Raw genomic sequence first — 17,018 nt, 5'->3', positions numbered from 1 at the left:
TCAATGACAAAATACGGAGCTGGCGGGAATCTTTCAACTTCCGTGGCAAACCTGATTTCATCCTGGAATCAAAATTGAGGGACTTGAAAGACAAGCACAAAAAATGGAGTACAACAATCAATGGTAATCTAAAACAATAAAAACAAAAAGTCTTGAAACATTTCATTGACCTTGAAATCATACAAGAACAAAGAAACTTGGAGGAATGAGAGATAGTTTCTAAAGTGGCACTCAATTCAGAGTTTGAAGAGATAACAAACCACGAGGAAACAACCTGGAGTAAAGATCTAAGGCAACTTGGCTCAAAGAAGGGGATAGAAACACAATTTTTTTTTCCATAAAATAATTAATGCACAGAGGAGAGTTAACACAATTGATAAGCTAAAAATCAATGAGGTGTTGGTGACTGAACTAGAAGAGGTGAAAAAGGTGATAATTGAGTATTATGAAAATTTGTACTCAGAAACTGAAGATTAGAGGGCTGACTTGAATATGAGAGATTGTTTTGTGATCGATGAAGAAGACAACAATATGCTGACAACCCCCTTTGAAGAACAAGAAATCATAGATGCCATAAGATCCTATGATGGGGACAAAGCACCAAGACTGGATGACTTCACAATGGCTTTTTTCAGCCATTGTTGGAACATCAAAAGTAATGAGGTAGTGGCAGAAATTAAGTCTTTTCATAGGGAAGGGACTTTTGTGAAAAGCATAAATGCTACCTTTATAACATTAATTCCAAAAAAGGTAGGAGCATTGAAGCTTAATGATTTTAGACTCATAATTCTTTTGTGTGGGGGGCGGGGAGGGGGGGGTATATAAAATCATTGTGAAGGTTCTAGTAGAAAGGTTGAAAAGAGTGATGCAAAAGCTTGTAGACATGCAACAAATAGCTTTCATCAAGAACAAATAGATCACAGATGCAGTGCTGATGGAAAATGATTGTGTAGACTCAAGACAAAAAGACAAAAAAGCAGGGATTCTATGTAAAGTGGACATCCAGAAAGCATATGATCACCTAAATTGGGACTTCTTAATGAATATGCTACAGAGGATGGATTTTGGTTCAAAGTGGCTCATATCAACACAATAAAGTTTTCAATTTTAATAAACAGATGTCTATGTGGCTTTTTCTCCTCCTGTAGAGGTTTAAGGCAAGGGGATCCATCATCTCTATGGAGGGACTAAGCAACCTAATGCAAACAACAAAAATCAGAGGATGGTTCAGAGGATTTTGTGGTGCCATATGGGAACAAATGTTAATTCTCAGAGTTATTTTCAACATCTTTGCAGTTTCTGATTTGCACATAAACTGGAGTAAAAGTTTCATATACCCAACAAATATAGTGCCAAACATTAAAGATCTAGTAGAAAAGTTAGGGGGAAAGTGGGTGAACTCCCAACCACGTACCTGGGAATTCTCTTAGGAACTAAGAGCAAGTCCAAGAACATATGGAGTGGTGTAATAGAAATAAGTGAAAACAGATTAGCAAACTGAAAAGGCCAATACCTATCCTTTGGTGGCAGACTCACTTTGATAAGCAATGTAATAGACTCTACTCGTTCATTTATGATGTCACTCTTTCCTACCCAGCTAGTGTTACTAACAAACTGGATATTGTTAGGAGGAACTTCATATGGAAAGGAAGTGAAGACAAGAAGAAATATCATTGAAATGGAAGGAGCTACTAGAAAGCAAGAAATGAGGGGGCTTAAGCATCAGGGAGCTAGACAGACATAACAAAATTAAGATGATTAAGTGGTTATAGAAGTTTGCATCTCCAGAAGAAGCTCTATGGAAAGAAGTGATCAGTTCAAAATATGGCATGCAAGATAGATGGATGACATAGGAGGTGACAACTCTCTATAATTGTAGTGTATGGAGATCCATCAGGAAGTTATGACAACTAGTTTCAACAAGAATGAGTTGCAAGGTTGGAATGGAGAGAAGGTGGCTTTCTGAAAGGATATATGGTGTGGGCAATGGCCTTTGAAGCAAATTTTCCCTAAACTTTACAAATTATGCCAGGCCGAGGATGCTATTGTGGCTAAACTATGGACAATACAGGGTTAGAATTTTCACCTAAGAAGGAATTTAAATGACTGAGAGGTGACCTTTGTAGGAATACAGTCCCTCAAATCTCAACCTTACATAAGAAAAGGACAACTTGGTGTGTAAGGTGGATATCAAATGTATTTTCACTGTCATGTCTGCTTACAAAGATCTAACAAAGAAAATAGTCCTCACTCATGAAAACGTTAACAAGAGGAAACACAATCTATGCTCTAGATGCTATCTATGTGAAGAACAAATAAAGACAGTCAACCATCTCTTTTTGCATTGTAAATGGACAGACCAACTATGACATATGTTCATACATAAGAGGAAGATCAGGTGGGTGAAACCTGGAGAATCAAAGAAGTGCTAAGAAGTTGGAACAATGATGGTAATGCAAGAAGAAAGGAGGAGAGATGGAAGATGGTTCCCACATATATCTAGTGGACCATATGGAAAGAGAGAAATCAAAGATATTTTGAAGGCAAAAAGAGCCACATACAGAAGATCAAGACAGATTGCTTAGGCCTTTACTATTTTTGGAATATACAAGTAACTATGGACAACACAAAGTGTTTTAATGCAATTGACTGGCTGTAATTAGAATAGAATTTTGTAAAGAAACAACTTTTGTGATGGGGACTAACACCTATGAATATATAGAAATAAAGTTTACCATTCTAAAAAAAATGAATAAAATAAATGTATACTTAATCAAAATATCTAAATAATAAAATAATTTATATTTTCTATTTATACGGTTGATTAATACCTTGTGCTGAAAATAAATATGAAATAACGTATACTTAATCAAAATTTCTAAATAATAAAATAATTTATATTTTCTGTTAAATGTTTTAGTGTATAGTATGGTAATTAGTAGATGGTTTTTTTTTTTTTAGGGATTGGTAAAATAATTCTTCCTTTTAATTTCGGTCATCCTGATTCCTGAATAACCAAGGAGAAGATCTGGGACATTGCTTCAGAAATGGCTCCTAAGCCCAAAGAGAAAGCAAAGGCATCTGCAGCAGCAGCAGCCCCTGTTATATCAATTGAAGATCTCTTCACTTCGCTTAATCGCCACATCCAACGATCCGAGTATGAGCAAGCCGTCAAAGTTTCCGATCAGAGTAAGTTCCTTTTAAGCTATTATTTCATCTATCTGTAATATTCCAGTGTAAAGCATTTGATGTTTTTTATTTGAAGTTCTTAGGGCTGCGCCTGGAGATGAGGATGCGATACGGTGTAAAGTGGTGGCGTTAGTGAAAGCAGATTCTATAGAAGAAGCTTTGGTTGCTATTAAAGACTCTAGCAAAAAGGGTTCTCTTGATCTTAGCTTCTTTAAGGTAATGCCTATTGCACTATATAATTTAAAGGTGATTGGGAATTAGGAATTATGCACGCATATATATCTAGAGATTTTGGTTTTGCTTTGACATTGAAATTGGAAAATGGTGCTTAGGCGAGTTTGGTATGACATAAATTTTCGACTGAAGAAGTTACTTTTCGTGTTTGATATCTGAGAAAACATTTTGTATTATGAGGGTGGACAACTGACTTCTCTATGTAATTGTACATTACAACACTCTCTAAATCCCTCCATGTCACTTGCCCCAACCAACACTTCTACAATATTACTCCCTCTTGTCCAATTTATGTGATCTTTTTATTTCACACGGAGTTTAAGAAAGAAATGATTTTGAAACTTGTGGTTTAAAACAGGCCATAGATATTTCTGGCTATAAATGGTCTCACTAAGGGTGAAGTTAGAAGTTCAAAGTTAATATTCTAAGTATAGAAAAAGTGTCATTCTTCTTGGGACATACTAAAAAGTAAAAGATAATTTGAGATGGTGGCAGTATATGTCTTTAGTACTCAAAATCACCAAAGTACTAATCTATTCTTTTGGTGAAGTAAATAAATTGTATTAAAGACTGAAGAGGCATCAAGAGGATGCAGAGTTACAAAGCATCTAACTGTTAGGTTCAGGGAATAACTATATGAAGCTAAAAACTAAGCAAAAACCTGTAAAAAAACAGTCTAAATATAACCCCAAGACCACTGCTAAGTCAGGACTCAGGGTCAAGGAGCTAATAAAATCCAAAAAATTGTCAACACTGTTTACAGGGGAGTTAAAATGCCTACTAAACCTACTAACTAGACATCTGGCATTTAGAGTACTTGTAGGAGTTGAAATTCCATCAAAGCATCCGCTATTCCTTTCCTTAGAAATACACGAAAAAATTGCTGCTGGGATCATCTCCAGATCCTTTTGATGGTTTCATCAACTCTCCAGAGTATCCAACTTTCATAGTTGTCTTTGATGGAATAGGGCATGGCCCATTAGAGGCCAAGCACAGAGAAAATAGATGCCAAATGTCAGCTGTTACTGAGCAATGCAGAAAGAGGTGGTTGACAGATTCATTATTCCGCTTGCAAAAGAAGCATCTGTTCGTCAAGGATGATAACTTCTCTTTCTGAGATTGTCTTGTGTCGGGCATTTCCTATGGAGTGCTGTCCATGTGAAGCAACTAATTTTTGAAAGGCTGTTTAGTCCTTCAAAGAAAGGGGAGCCTTGGAGTAATTGGTAAAGTTGCTGCCATGTGACCAGGAGGTCACGGATTCAAGCCTTGGAAACAGCCTCTTGCAGAAATGCAAGGTAAGGCTACGTACAATAGACCCTTGTGGTCGGGCCCTTCCCTGGACCCTGCACATAGCGGGAGCTTTAGTGCACCGGGCTGCCCTTCTTTTTTGTCTAGTCCTCCAAGCACGTTTTCAAAGCCAAGCTTCAAGAATTCCATTACTGAGAGCATCCTTGTTTGTAACATTCTTTCATAGTGTTAACTCCCTTCTTAGAGTTGCCCAATAGGATCCTATGTTTGGAGGTAGTATCCAGATTGTGTTCTTCCAAAGCCCCAAGGAGGATGAGTAAATCATTCATTTCTCAATCCTGTAGGATTCTTCTGGAAACTGCACTCTGGTTGCATCTTTGTTGCTAGCTATCTGAAGAAGTCTTGGAAAGGAAACCTTCACTGTAGTGTCCCCAAATCATAAATCATCCCAAAATTTGACATTGAGTCCATTGCCAGCTTTGAAGGGAACTTTCTGAGAAAATTCATTTTCTATATACTAATGTGTTTCCAGACCTAAACTCCATGTGGTTTCACTGCCTCTCTTGGGATACCAGTGGTTTTGAGCATCATATTTGGCAACAATAATGTCATTCCAGTAACCTGCCTCAGGTTGGCTAAACCTCCATAGCCATTTCATTACTAATATGAAACTTCAAATCTTTGATCCCCAAGCCTTCCTAAGGCTTAGGAAGAGTCACAATTTGCCATTTAACCAAAGGACATTTGTGATTAACTATTTCCTTCCCATAGGAATCTTTTTTTGAGGCTGTCTATTTGTGTTTTATGGCTGAACTTGGCATATGAAATAGAGACAAAATGTAAATGGGGATGCTATCAAGGACAATGTTGATTATGGTGAGCCTACCACCTAGAGACAGGCACCGACTCTCCATGTTGCATGCCTTTTCTCCATTCTTTCTGTAACTCCATTCCATATCTCAAATTGATTTGAAGTTGGCACCTAATGGTAAACCGACGTAGATAGTGGGGAGAGAGCCCATATTGCAGCTGAGTATGTCCGCTGACTCTTCTAAGATAATTTACTGGATAACTTTTTTTTTATTTTTTATAACCGAGAAATCCGTCTGTGACCCACCCTTTGGACCAATCATAGCCTTCTAAACTCGGTGGATAATGTGCCCGCCCCTCTACCCTTCTCCACTTAAATACCGGGCTTCGCTTTGCATAGTGTGGGGCTTGAACCTGTGACCTGAGCCACAAATCCTCTACCTTTTGCCACTTGAGCTAAGCCTTTTTCGAGCATATTGATATGTAGACCAGAGATAGACTCAAAAGACCATTCGAGTGATGTTGAGATTGTGGACTGTCTGCTCCACAAAAAATCAAAGTATCATCTACATAGAGCAAATGAGAAACAATGATAGTGGTGGAGGGTTTCCTGCCAACCTGGAACCCTCGAATCCATTGGAGCTCTTTAACCTTCGCCAGCATTTGAGTGACCCCCCCTTCCATTGCCAGAATAAACAAAAAGGGGGAGAGAGGGTCTCCCTGCCTGCGTGAGGAGAAAAAACCGCCACGGATACTATTAACCAAACGGAGAATTTTACAGTTGAAATACAAAAATATATCCACCTTATACATCTATTTTTTTTTTTTTTTGATGACAACCTTATACATCTATTTCCAAACGCCATCTTCTTCAATGTATCAATTAAATAAGCCCAATTTAATTGGTCAAAGGCCTTTTCTATGTTCAGCTTGTATAGAAGGTCAGTATCTCCAGTTTTGAGCTTCCAATCAAGAACCTCATTGGCAATCATGGAGGCATCAGCGACTTGCCTATTTTTCATGAAAGCACTTTGCTGTCCAGAAATCAATTTTGTCACCACTTTTGTCAATTTTTCAGCTAGAACTTTAGTCACTAGCTTGTACACACTACCTATTAAGCTGATGAGTTTAAAATCTCTCAGCTCCACAACTCCCTTCTTCTTTGGGATGAGAGCAATAAAAGAAGCACTGCCGGACCTTACCATCTGACAGTTGTGGATAATGTTGAAAGCACGCATCATGTCATCCTTGATGAAACTCCAGGATTTCTGAAAGAAGGCCATGGTGAACCCTTCAGGGCCTGGGGTGGGGCTCTGTCTGGGGCACAAGTAGGGGTGTTCACGACAACAACACACCTTGTGTAATCTACAAAGTGGAGTCGGGGGAGGGTAAAGTGTACGCAGACCTTACCACTACCTTAGAGGTAGAGAGGCAGTTTATGATAGACTAAACCAATTAACCAAATCAATTAAATAAACTGATTTTTATTTGGGTTTGACTTGGTTTTTCATTTTTAAAAACCGATAATATTTGGTTTTGTTCAAAAAAATCGAAGAAATACCCGAACGGAACCAACAAATATATACATACTTTTATAATTATATATACATAATATTATTTTTATGAACAATTCTATCTTATATATGTTTTCATCAAAATTTACTTATAATTTAGTGATATTTAAGTAAAAAAATAGCAAAAGACTTGATAATCCTCAAAGTTGGCCTAATTATCCCAACCCCCAAGGCATTTTGATTTTCCTCTCTCCTTTGTTCTCTGTCTCAAACTTAGAGTTGTGGTAATCCTGTGTAGTGGCAAGTTGCTGTTATTTGTTGCATAAGTTTTTGTTTGTAATCTCACTTGATTAATATTATATTCTCTTACAGGATTTAGCAGAGTGAGGATATGAATTATATTATGTTGGTAAATGTAATTGCATACTTTGTTCTTGTTTAACCATATAAGATCAAACCCCTCCAAGGTTTGCAGGGCCATAGCGAGTAGCTTGTGAGTTGTTTGGTTATCCTTTATTTGCTGACTGATTTTATTTTCATGTATGATTCATCGTAATGTCCTTCAGGTTCCTTAGCTTTTGTGTGAACATAAAATCTGGGGTACCCACAACTGTATAAGAGTTCCACCAATCTTTCAGCATATCTATGAAACCATCAGATCGTAACCACTCTTCTCGAATTTAAAATATGAGGGTGATGCTACCCGATCCCCAATTTCCAGAATAATTGGCTTATGATCCGAGAACACCATGGGCATGGTATGCTGCTTAATGGCTTTGAACATTTCACTCCATTCAGGGGAGATTAAAACTCTGTCAATTCTTGAGGCTTGGGAAAGCTCCTCCACTCTTGACCAGGTCTACTGTGCTCCTTGTAGAGGGTCAAATGTCAATCAACTCCAAATCTAGGATGATGTTTGAGAAGCCCCTCATGGCATGTTATTACCAATCTTTGAGAAAAGGGAAGAGGAAAAAGAGAAGAAGGTACAATGTATGTTGTTAAGCTAGTTAGGATACTCTTACCAAAGTTCGATTTCCCAGGATGTTAGAGGCAGTGATTTTTTCATCTGATAGTCTCGTATTGTATACCTGAATGATATGATTACAATTGAAACATCGTTATGGCTTCCTCCCATGGGCAATTCCAACTATGAAGTAGGAAGTATAATAGGAAATATACAAGCAGTCATCAGTCCCTGATCTTTCTTACAGGGGATAGCTAACCATTTCATAAGCTTCTTTTCAGTGCCAAGATAGCTTTGGGTTGTTCCAGCACCATCTTTATGCAAATTATTTACATATTTTTGTCTTATGCTTACTGAGTATCTCCTCTACTTGATGAAAAAAAAAAAGTTCCTTTCTCTTCAATTCTGGATTTTGGTTCTCTCATTAACATTTTCCCTTTTTCATTGTCATGCTTTATTGAAAAGGGATATTGCTTATATCGGCAAAATAAATTGGAGGAGGCTTTAGAGTCCTTGAAGGGGCAAGAAGGAAGTACTGAGTCAATGCTGTTGGAATCTCAGATTTTGTATCGTATAGGAAAGATGGGTGCATCTGTCGATATTTATCAAAAGCTCCCAAAGTCTACTATAGATTCCTTGGAGATAAATCTTATTGCTGGTCTGGTTTCTGCTGGAAGGTCTTCTGAAGTGCAAGGAACCTTGGATTCACTGAGAGTTAAAGCAACTAGCAGTTTTGAATTGGCTTACAATACTGCCTGCTCTTTAATTGAAAGGGAGAAATACAAAGATGCAGAACAACTGCTATTGTCAGCTCGAAGGCAAGTTTGACTCTAATAAGCTCTTCATAACATCATGAAAAAATTGGATTCAGTTAGTCCTGACTTGCTTTATTTGTATGACTTTTATCCATTTTCTTAACACTTGATGATGCACAATCTATGACTATTAAAAAACATCAGATATTTCCTCGCTTGGAAGTTATTTTGGAGGGTTTAAGTTGGCATCAAGATGTACTTACTTTAGCAATTGATATGTTCTTGTCTCTATGAACTTAAGGAGAATCTTAAGCATCTTTTATTTTCTTATATGGGCTTAACTTTTTGTTGGTTTGTTAACCCTTTAGTAATAATAGACTAACAATTTAGAACTAAATTAATTGAAAAGATGTGCCATTACAGTCAAAAAGTGTTTGTATGTTGGGGGTTAAAATGTCTGCAAAGCTGCTATATCTTCTTATTTGTTGTATGTAAAATGGAGTTTACGGTTCTTTATACAAGAAAGAAAGTTTTTTTTTAGCCATTCCAATTTTCAGGATCATGCGAATAATGCTTTTGTGTCTTTGATTGGTTATAATTGTTACTTGCCTTTTTCTTTCATGTCTTTATGTCTTCTCTTTGATTTGGTTTGGTTTGGAGGGGGGGGGGGGGGGGGGGNGGGGAGAATATTAAATAGGGGGCATGTTTATATGAGGCTGTAAATTATAAGTTGCGTTTTGTAGGATGATTATTTCCTCTTTATATCTTGTAGACAATTGAATGCAGTTTATTATTTGATGCCAGAGATCATAGGATAAACTGGAATATCTATTTATGAGATGTCACAAGGGACAAACTGCATTCTGGTCTATTCATTTGGAACAATCATATAATGATATTTTCTCTTCGTTTGTCTTTTAAAACTTTATGCACTTTTAGAAGTGTCGAATCAAATGTGGTAAAATCTTCCACTTCTTTGCAATTCTCTGTGAAACTTCCAGTTTTTGCATGAATGAAATGAAAATATAAAAGAAAGATGAAATCTTATTGTGGTCAACGGAATTACAGAATTGGTCAGGAAACACTAATGGAAGAGAATTTAGCTGATGATGATGTTGAAATTGAATTGGCACCTATAGCTGTTCAAATTGCATATGTACAACAGGTAAATTATCTTATGACACGAGTTTGAGTAGTCTTCTTTTGCTTTGATAAGTTGCAATGATACAAATTGTTTTTTTTCTCACTCCAGATTCTAGGGAACATCCAAGAGGCCGTTGCATCTTATACTGATCTTGTCAAAAGAAATTTGGCCGACGAGTCTTCACTTGCGGTGGCAGTAAATAATCTCATTGCTTTAAAGGGTCCTAAAGATGTCTCTGATGGCCTAAGGAAACTTGATAAGCTAATAGAGAAAAGTGATGGACCAGAGAAGTTCCAACTTGCTCGTGGACTGGACTTGAAGCTCTCACAGAAGCAAAGGGAAGCAATATATACCAATAGGGTGCTGCTGCTACTTCATTCTAATAAGATGGATCAGGTATATTATCTGTAAGATTACATGTGTTTGTAATGGTTCTCCTTTGAACATTTGATGCATTAGAAACAAGGGGACCCATTAATAGACATCCAATTGCTACTGTTTATTCCCCGAGTCTTTTTCCAATGTTTATTTTTGTCATTGGATTGTTACAGGCTAGGGAACTTGTTGGCGCTCTACCCGGGATGTTCCCTGGTAGCTTGATGCCTGTACTTCTTCAAGCTGCTGTACATGTGAGAGAGAACAAGGCTGCTAAAGCTGAAGAAATACTTGGACAGTATGCAGATAAGTTTCCTGACAGGTCCAAGGTTATCCTGCTTGCAAGGGCTCAGGTTGCTGCAGCTGCTGGCCATCCACAGATTGCAGCTGATTCCTTGGCGAAAATACCTGACATTCAACACAAGCCTGCAACTGTTTCCACTATTGTCTCTCTGAAGGAACGGGCTGGAGATACTGATGGTGCCGATGCTGTGTTTGATTCCGCAATCAAGTGGTGGTCAAATGCCATGACTGAAGACAATAAGCTCAATACCATCATGCAGGAGGCTGCTGCTTTCAAGCTCAGGCATGGAAGGAAAGAGGAGGCAGCACACCTTTATGAACAGCTAGTGAAAAGCCATGGAAGTATTGAGGCTTTAGTTGGATTAATCCAGACTGCCGCCCATGTTGACATTGAGAAAGCAGAAGCTTATGAGAAGCAGTTAAAACCACTACTTGGTTTGAAAGCAATAGACGTCGACAGTTTGGAGAAAACTTCTGGTGCCAAGCAAGCCGAGAAAGGTCCAAATGCTGGTGCCACTGAAACATACGAAGGGAAGAGTAAGGATAAGGTGAAGAAAAAGAGGAAGAGAAAGCCAAAATATCCAAAGGGCTTTGACCCAGCTAATCCAGGACCTCCACCTGATCCAGAGAGGTGGCTTCCCAAGAGGGAGAGGTCTAGTTACAGACCAAAGAGAAAGGATAAGAGAGCAGCTCAAATTAGAGGTTCTCAAGGTGCAGTGGCTAAAGAGACAGCGAGCAGTAGTGGTACGAAGTCAAACCAGCCAGCTAATCCAAAAGGAGCCTCTCAGAATGCAGTGCAATCAAAGGCTTCATCCAAATCTTCCAGGAAGAAATCGAGGAAGTAATCCAACAACAGATAACCGATGTTTCTTTGTTATTGTTTCCGTGGATTCATTTAGCATTTCTGTTGTACAACATGAGTTAGTCTCGGAGATGTCCATTTATCTATTGTTAACTTTTTCATACACAAGGTTGTAGGGCAGGCATCTGAAGTTAACTTTAATCACTTTTGGAAAGGCCTCATTTACCGATCTCTCTTAGGTCTAAACGATTAGGATTTTGGCATCAGTGGATGGATGAGCTCTGTTTTTAATTTCTTTTCTGCCTTTATACTAGACAACTATTTAATTTACAAGATATTTTATATGGAATTTTCATTACTAGGTGGAACCACAAAGTTGTGTTTTCTTTCGATGATAAAAATTTATTAAATATGTATTTTATGCTTACTTGTAACATCAAAGTACCAAATTTTGTTCAGGTAATGAGAAATGAGAATCAATCATATTAGCATGACAACTAAAACCCAGCCCCTCCTATTATGACATTTTCATGGACATATGAAAACATTAAGTGTGACTTCCCAAATTGGTTGAATATAATTCTACAATAACTAGATCACCAACAAATAAAAAAAAATATTCATAATGTGTAATTAGGATCATCTTGATTATGAGATCAATAAAGTAATGACTTGGGGGCTCAATTTTTTTTCCCTTTTTCTAGGAGGGGAGGGTGGGTCTTCCTGGAGTTTTTCGATCTATTGATGGCAACTCAAGTTCTAGTAGCACATTCGATAAAATATTTCATTTGCTTTTTATCAAAAAGTGTGGTCAATTGATACTTGATATGTTATCGTTAGATTTTAAGCGTTAGATAAGTCAAAAAATAGTCATCAATTTTCAGATATTTGTGTTCCAATGCAAGCAAAACATGTGTGAATATATTGAAATTTTGTGGGACTCTACAAGATGTGTTCGATTCCTCTTAGGATTCTTAGAACTACTTAACCTTAAACTCTATTTCATGCCTCTTAGGATTCTTAGAGCTACTTAACCTTAAACTCTAATTCATGCCTATATAGAGAGTACTATATTCCCTTGAAAAGACATTTCGGATATTTCACAATATCATCGAATATTCATAAAGAGATTAAATCCAAAGTATCGTAGTTCGAGAGAAGAATCAAGGGAGGAACAAATTTGTACCACAATGTTTACCAATAATATTCATGTTTCATTGCAATTTATTTCTGTCACCTTTAAAATTTGTTGCAAACAAATTGGCACGCCTAGTGGGACCAAATCTATCATTCATCTCTTCTCTCACAAATTAAATCTGCATATTTGAAGCCACAAAACCTCAAAGGTGGAAGAATGTGTACTTCAAACTTCGTATTTGAATTTTATCAAGTCTACCCTACGACAAGCCTTAAAGCAGGGGACACTTGTAGACATTGAAATTTTGTGGGACTCTACAAGACGTGTCCAATTTCAATTTGGATTCTAAAAGATATGCTAAATTCCGGTTCTTGGAAGCTATCAACCCTAAAGTCTAGTTCATGCATATATAAAAGATACTATAAATCCCTTGAAAAGACATCTTCAAAATTCCATAAATTCATGGGATATTCATTAAGAGATCAAGATGTTGCCTCATACGTTCGAGAAATAAGCCATTAACGGCCCCTCAAATTATAAAGATCAAGTCCAAATCATATTCTTAAGAGAGAGAAGAATCAAGGGAGGAACGAATTTGTACCCACAATGTTTATCAATAATATTCATATTTCTTTCATATTTATTTGTGATTACAATTTGTTTTCTATCACCTTTACAAATTGTTGCAAACAATGCATATGCCATTTCATTCAATTGAAACATTTCACACATGTAGTTTTTTTGTTTCAAAAAGATTGTCCCGATTCACATCAATCACTATATGTCGATAATTTGAAGAACTCGTCACCTACTTATGCGATGCAATTTATTAATTGACACGTGAACTGAAAGGTCCCACAAGATTATATTTAAATGTAAATTATAAAAAAGACAATACTGAAAATCTATATTATTCCTAATTAGGATGCCTAGAGGACAATATAAGGAAAGACATATCAGCATCGTTTTAAAGTTTTAATACCTACTATATAAAAATTTTGTTTTCACTTTTTTAATAGAGTATATTATTTTAAATGTTTCAAGTATAATTTAAAGTACGAGTAATTTTTATATTTGCATATTTCAACTTCTTTCCATGCCATCAATCAAGAGGAAAATAGAATTTTAACTCCTAACTCATAGTGTTAGTGATACGATTTAGTTGGTTTATTTTAAAAAGTTATATTATATCGATACGATTTGATTGAAAAAAATAGCGTCATTTTAAAATCACATCATTTTTAAAATACTTAAACAATGCTGGCATGCCTTCTTTTTCCTTAATATATATGGAGATTTTTTCGTACTTAAAGTTTTTTAAAGTTTTTTTATATTGTCCTCTAGTTAAGCATTCTAATTAGGAATAATATAGATATTTAATATTGTCTTTTATTTTTAAATACATCAACTATCTCGCATAAGTACTATTGATTATGCGATTCATAAAGTAAAATTTTTCGTTCATAACTTTTTTAGTTTTCTCCACAACCGGAGAAGATGAGAGGGAACAAAAAAGTAGCGTTTCTAGCATTTCTCTTTTGGAACAATATTTGCACTTTTATTGTTGTTTCTTTATGTCTAAGATGGGTTTGGGCCGCTTGTTCGGAGCTAATCGTTTTCTTGATTTGCTTTATTGTGTTGTTGTGGCCATTTTATATGTTTGGACGTTAATTATGAATAATTATGTATTACTATCTCCTTTTCATATTAGTTGATTATTTTTTTACACGCTTATTAAGAAATCATATATAAGAAGATAATTTTACTAATTTATCACTCAAAACTTCTTGAGAATTTTACAAACAAATGTGAACACTTTCAAAAAAACTTAATTACAACGGTGATAAAGGGAAAATTTAATTAATCCTTTCTTAATTTAGAGGTGGACAACTTAGATGAGAGAATTATTTTTAGTAAGATGATCAACTAATATGGGGTGGAGGGAGTATTGCAATGGAAAAAAATAAAAAAGATATTCTTAAAATACACAAAATTGAACAAAAATACCCACATTAACAATTTGGTTTTAAAAATACACTTGTTGTCAATATTTTGGTCTAAAAACGGCCTTGTCATTAATTCATTGATCCAAAAATATACATATTGTTACTTTTGGGTAAAAAGTGTCTCTTTTCCGAATACACATATTATTTCTTTTTCCTTTTAAACACATTATTTCCCTAATTAATATAAGATAATATATATATATCATAGTAACCTCATCACTAATTTTTATTTAGATAATAATTCAAAAAATTCTAATAAAATAGAAAATATTATTATTTTTTAATCTTTCTTGAATTGAAATAGGATAAACATTTCTTAAATATTCATTGATTTTAAAGTTAATATAAAAAATGATCAACAATAACTCCATCGATGATATTTTGTTTATTTGAAGCAATGTAATAAATTTTATATTTTATGGCATTAATGTTGAACTTTAAAACCAATGATCATATTAGCAAATGTATATCCTTTCTTCAATTCGAAAATATTTAGAAACAAAAAGTTTCTTATTTTATTAGGAAAATAAATTTATTGTTAGTCAAATGAAAAATAATGATTGATTACTATGATATTTTATATGAAAATTAATGATGAGTTACAATATTTTTATCAAATAAAGACTATTTATATAGAAAAATAATATGTTTATTAGGAAAAGAACATTTTAAATCCAAAAATAGCAAAAAACGACATTTTTGAACTAAATTATTAGGGGCTGGTTTGAACCAAAATATTGACAAAAAAGATAATTTTGAAGTAAGATGGACATTTTAATTGACCGTTTTCATCAATATGGGTTGTGGTGCACTGGTGGGAGTGCTTCACCCTTAGCCCTGAGTATTGAGAAAATCCTGTTGGGAGCGCCACCCCCGAATGGACCTTTCGGAGTTTCAATGTGAATTCCAAACACCGAGTTAAAAAAAAAATTAAAAAAATTGACCGTTTTCTCCGTCCGTCCGTTCCAGCGTATATATAGCACGGACAACTCTTACTTTGTTCAAAAAAGAGTTGAAGCTGCTCTTTACACCGCCATTTGCAAGAAGTACAATATGGACAAGCGAAAAGACTCCAAACTTTCTGGCGATGATTCTTTTGAAGCTGCTCTTTACACCGCCATCAATTCCGACATTGAAGCTGCTCTTCAGCTCACTTCAATCTTCAGTGCTCTTCAATTTACTTCTTTTTTGTCACAGAAAGCCTAAAATATCTAGAGATTTATTTCCTACTTCTAAATTTGATTTTCAGTGCTCTTCAATTTACTCCTTTTTTGTCACAGAAAGCTTAAAATATCTAGAGATTTATTTCCTACTTCTAAATTTGAACATTTGAAGGCATTTGGGGTAGTAGAAAGCAGATACAGCTAAGAAAGAAAAAAATAGAGCGTCTTCTGTGAGGATTAGTGCGGATATTCGAAGAATAAACACTAGATTAATTGAGGATGTTCCCAAATTGCAAAGATTGGCTGTGAAGAAGGTGTTTCCATTTTGTTATCCTTCATAATTTGGTCAATTGGGCTTTACTGATATGCGTTCTTGAAGAGGTTAAGTGCATTTCTTGAAGTAGAACCTAAGAAGAGTTTGTATAATTCAAATTTTAATCAGCTTGAATGAACTTAAACTTTTTGGTTTAGCTATAAATGAGTAATGAGTATATTTTGCTATCAGAGGCGGGTTATGAATGTTGATCTGAAAAAGATGATTTGGTTAAGTGTGATTAACCTTAAGAACTTCATATGTTAATCAATTAGTTTTGACTTTCAAAGTTGGGATTGCTTTGTCATTTATCATGCTTGCTTATCTCGAAAACAGCCTTTCTATCTTTGAGGTAGGTGTAAGGACTTCATACACTCTAGCCACTACAAACCCCACTTTGTTGGACTATACTTGATATGTTAATGTTGTTGTTATCATGCTTGCTTGCTTACTTCCTTTAGCTCCGTGAAGGTAGCTTTCTGTTTTATTATCAGTATTGAAGGGTTGTTACTTGTTAGCTCGACAAAAGTAGTACGATAACCTTAAGAGTATGTGTAACAAACTAATTGACAGAAACAAAAATTGGGACACAATTTTCTAATTTTCTATTAATTTGAGAAACACCATCTACAATGAAGGAAAAATAACCAATCCAACTAATGAAGTTGTAACGTATAGAAGGTAAGAAAAGGAATTAGAGATTTGAACTATGAAGTTGGGGAAGTAGCTGATAAGTATAGGAAAGTAGCAAGAGAAATATCTAGAAAGAGGTCAGTGGTAGAATACACGTGGAGGAAGCGGAAGTTAGTAGAGGCACGTGTGAGTCACATGGAGGCATGCATCAAACGGTTCATAATCTAGCACAACTGGCGTGATCAACTGTCCTAGTTAACCTAGCGGTTAATGGAATCTGTTATAACAGATATCAGCTGGAGCGAGGGAACCTAACCAATTATTACCTAATTATTCTCTTCTCTCTTCCCTTCTTCCTCATTTCTTCTTCTCTAAATCTGCAGGTAACTGTCATGGATGAGCTGTTCTAAGCTTCCACCATAATAAT

General features: G+C 35.7%; 1 protein-coding gene across 1 annotated transcript; it reads left to right on the top strand.

Annotated features, from left to right (window-relative positions):
• Window positions 1-2,975: 2,975 nt before the first annotated feature.
• Window positions 2,976-11,696, top strand: LOC125875840 (uncharacterized). Its single transcript, XM_049556887.1, has 6 exons — window positions 2,976-3,189; window positions 3,266-3,405; window positions 8,425-8,777; window positions 9,783-9,879; window positions 9,967-10,254; window positions 10,410-11,696. The coding sequence occupies exons 1-6, from the start codon at window positions 3,048-3,050 to the stop codon at window positions 11,379-11,381; spliced, it is 1,992 nt and encodes a 663-aa protein (XP_049412844.1). The 5' UTR covers window positions 2,976-3,047; the 3' UTR covers window positions 11,382-11,696.
• The last annotated feature ends 5,322 nt before the right edge of the window (window positions 11,697-17,018 follow it).

Source organism: Solanum stenotomum, chromosome 1 (genome assembly GCF_019186545.1).
Source record: "Solanum stenotomum isolate F172 chromosome 1, ASM1918654v1, whole genome shotgun sequence".
Lineage (NCBI taxonomy): Eukaryota > Viridiplantae > Streptophyta > Magnoliopsida > Solanales > Solanaceae > Solanum > Solanum stenotomum.
This window is presented reverse-complemented; position numbering and strand designations above follow the sequence as displayed.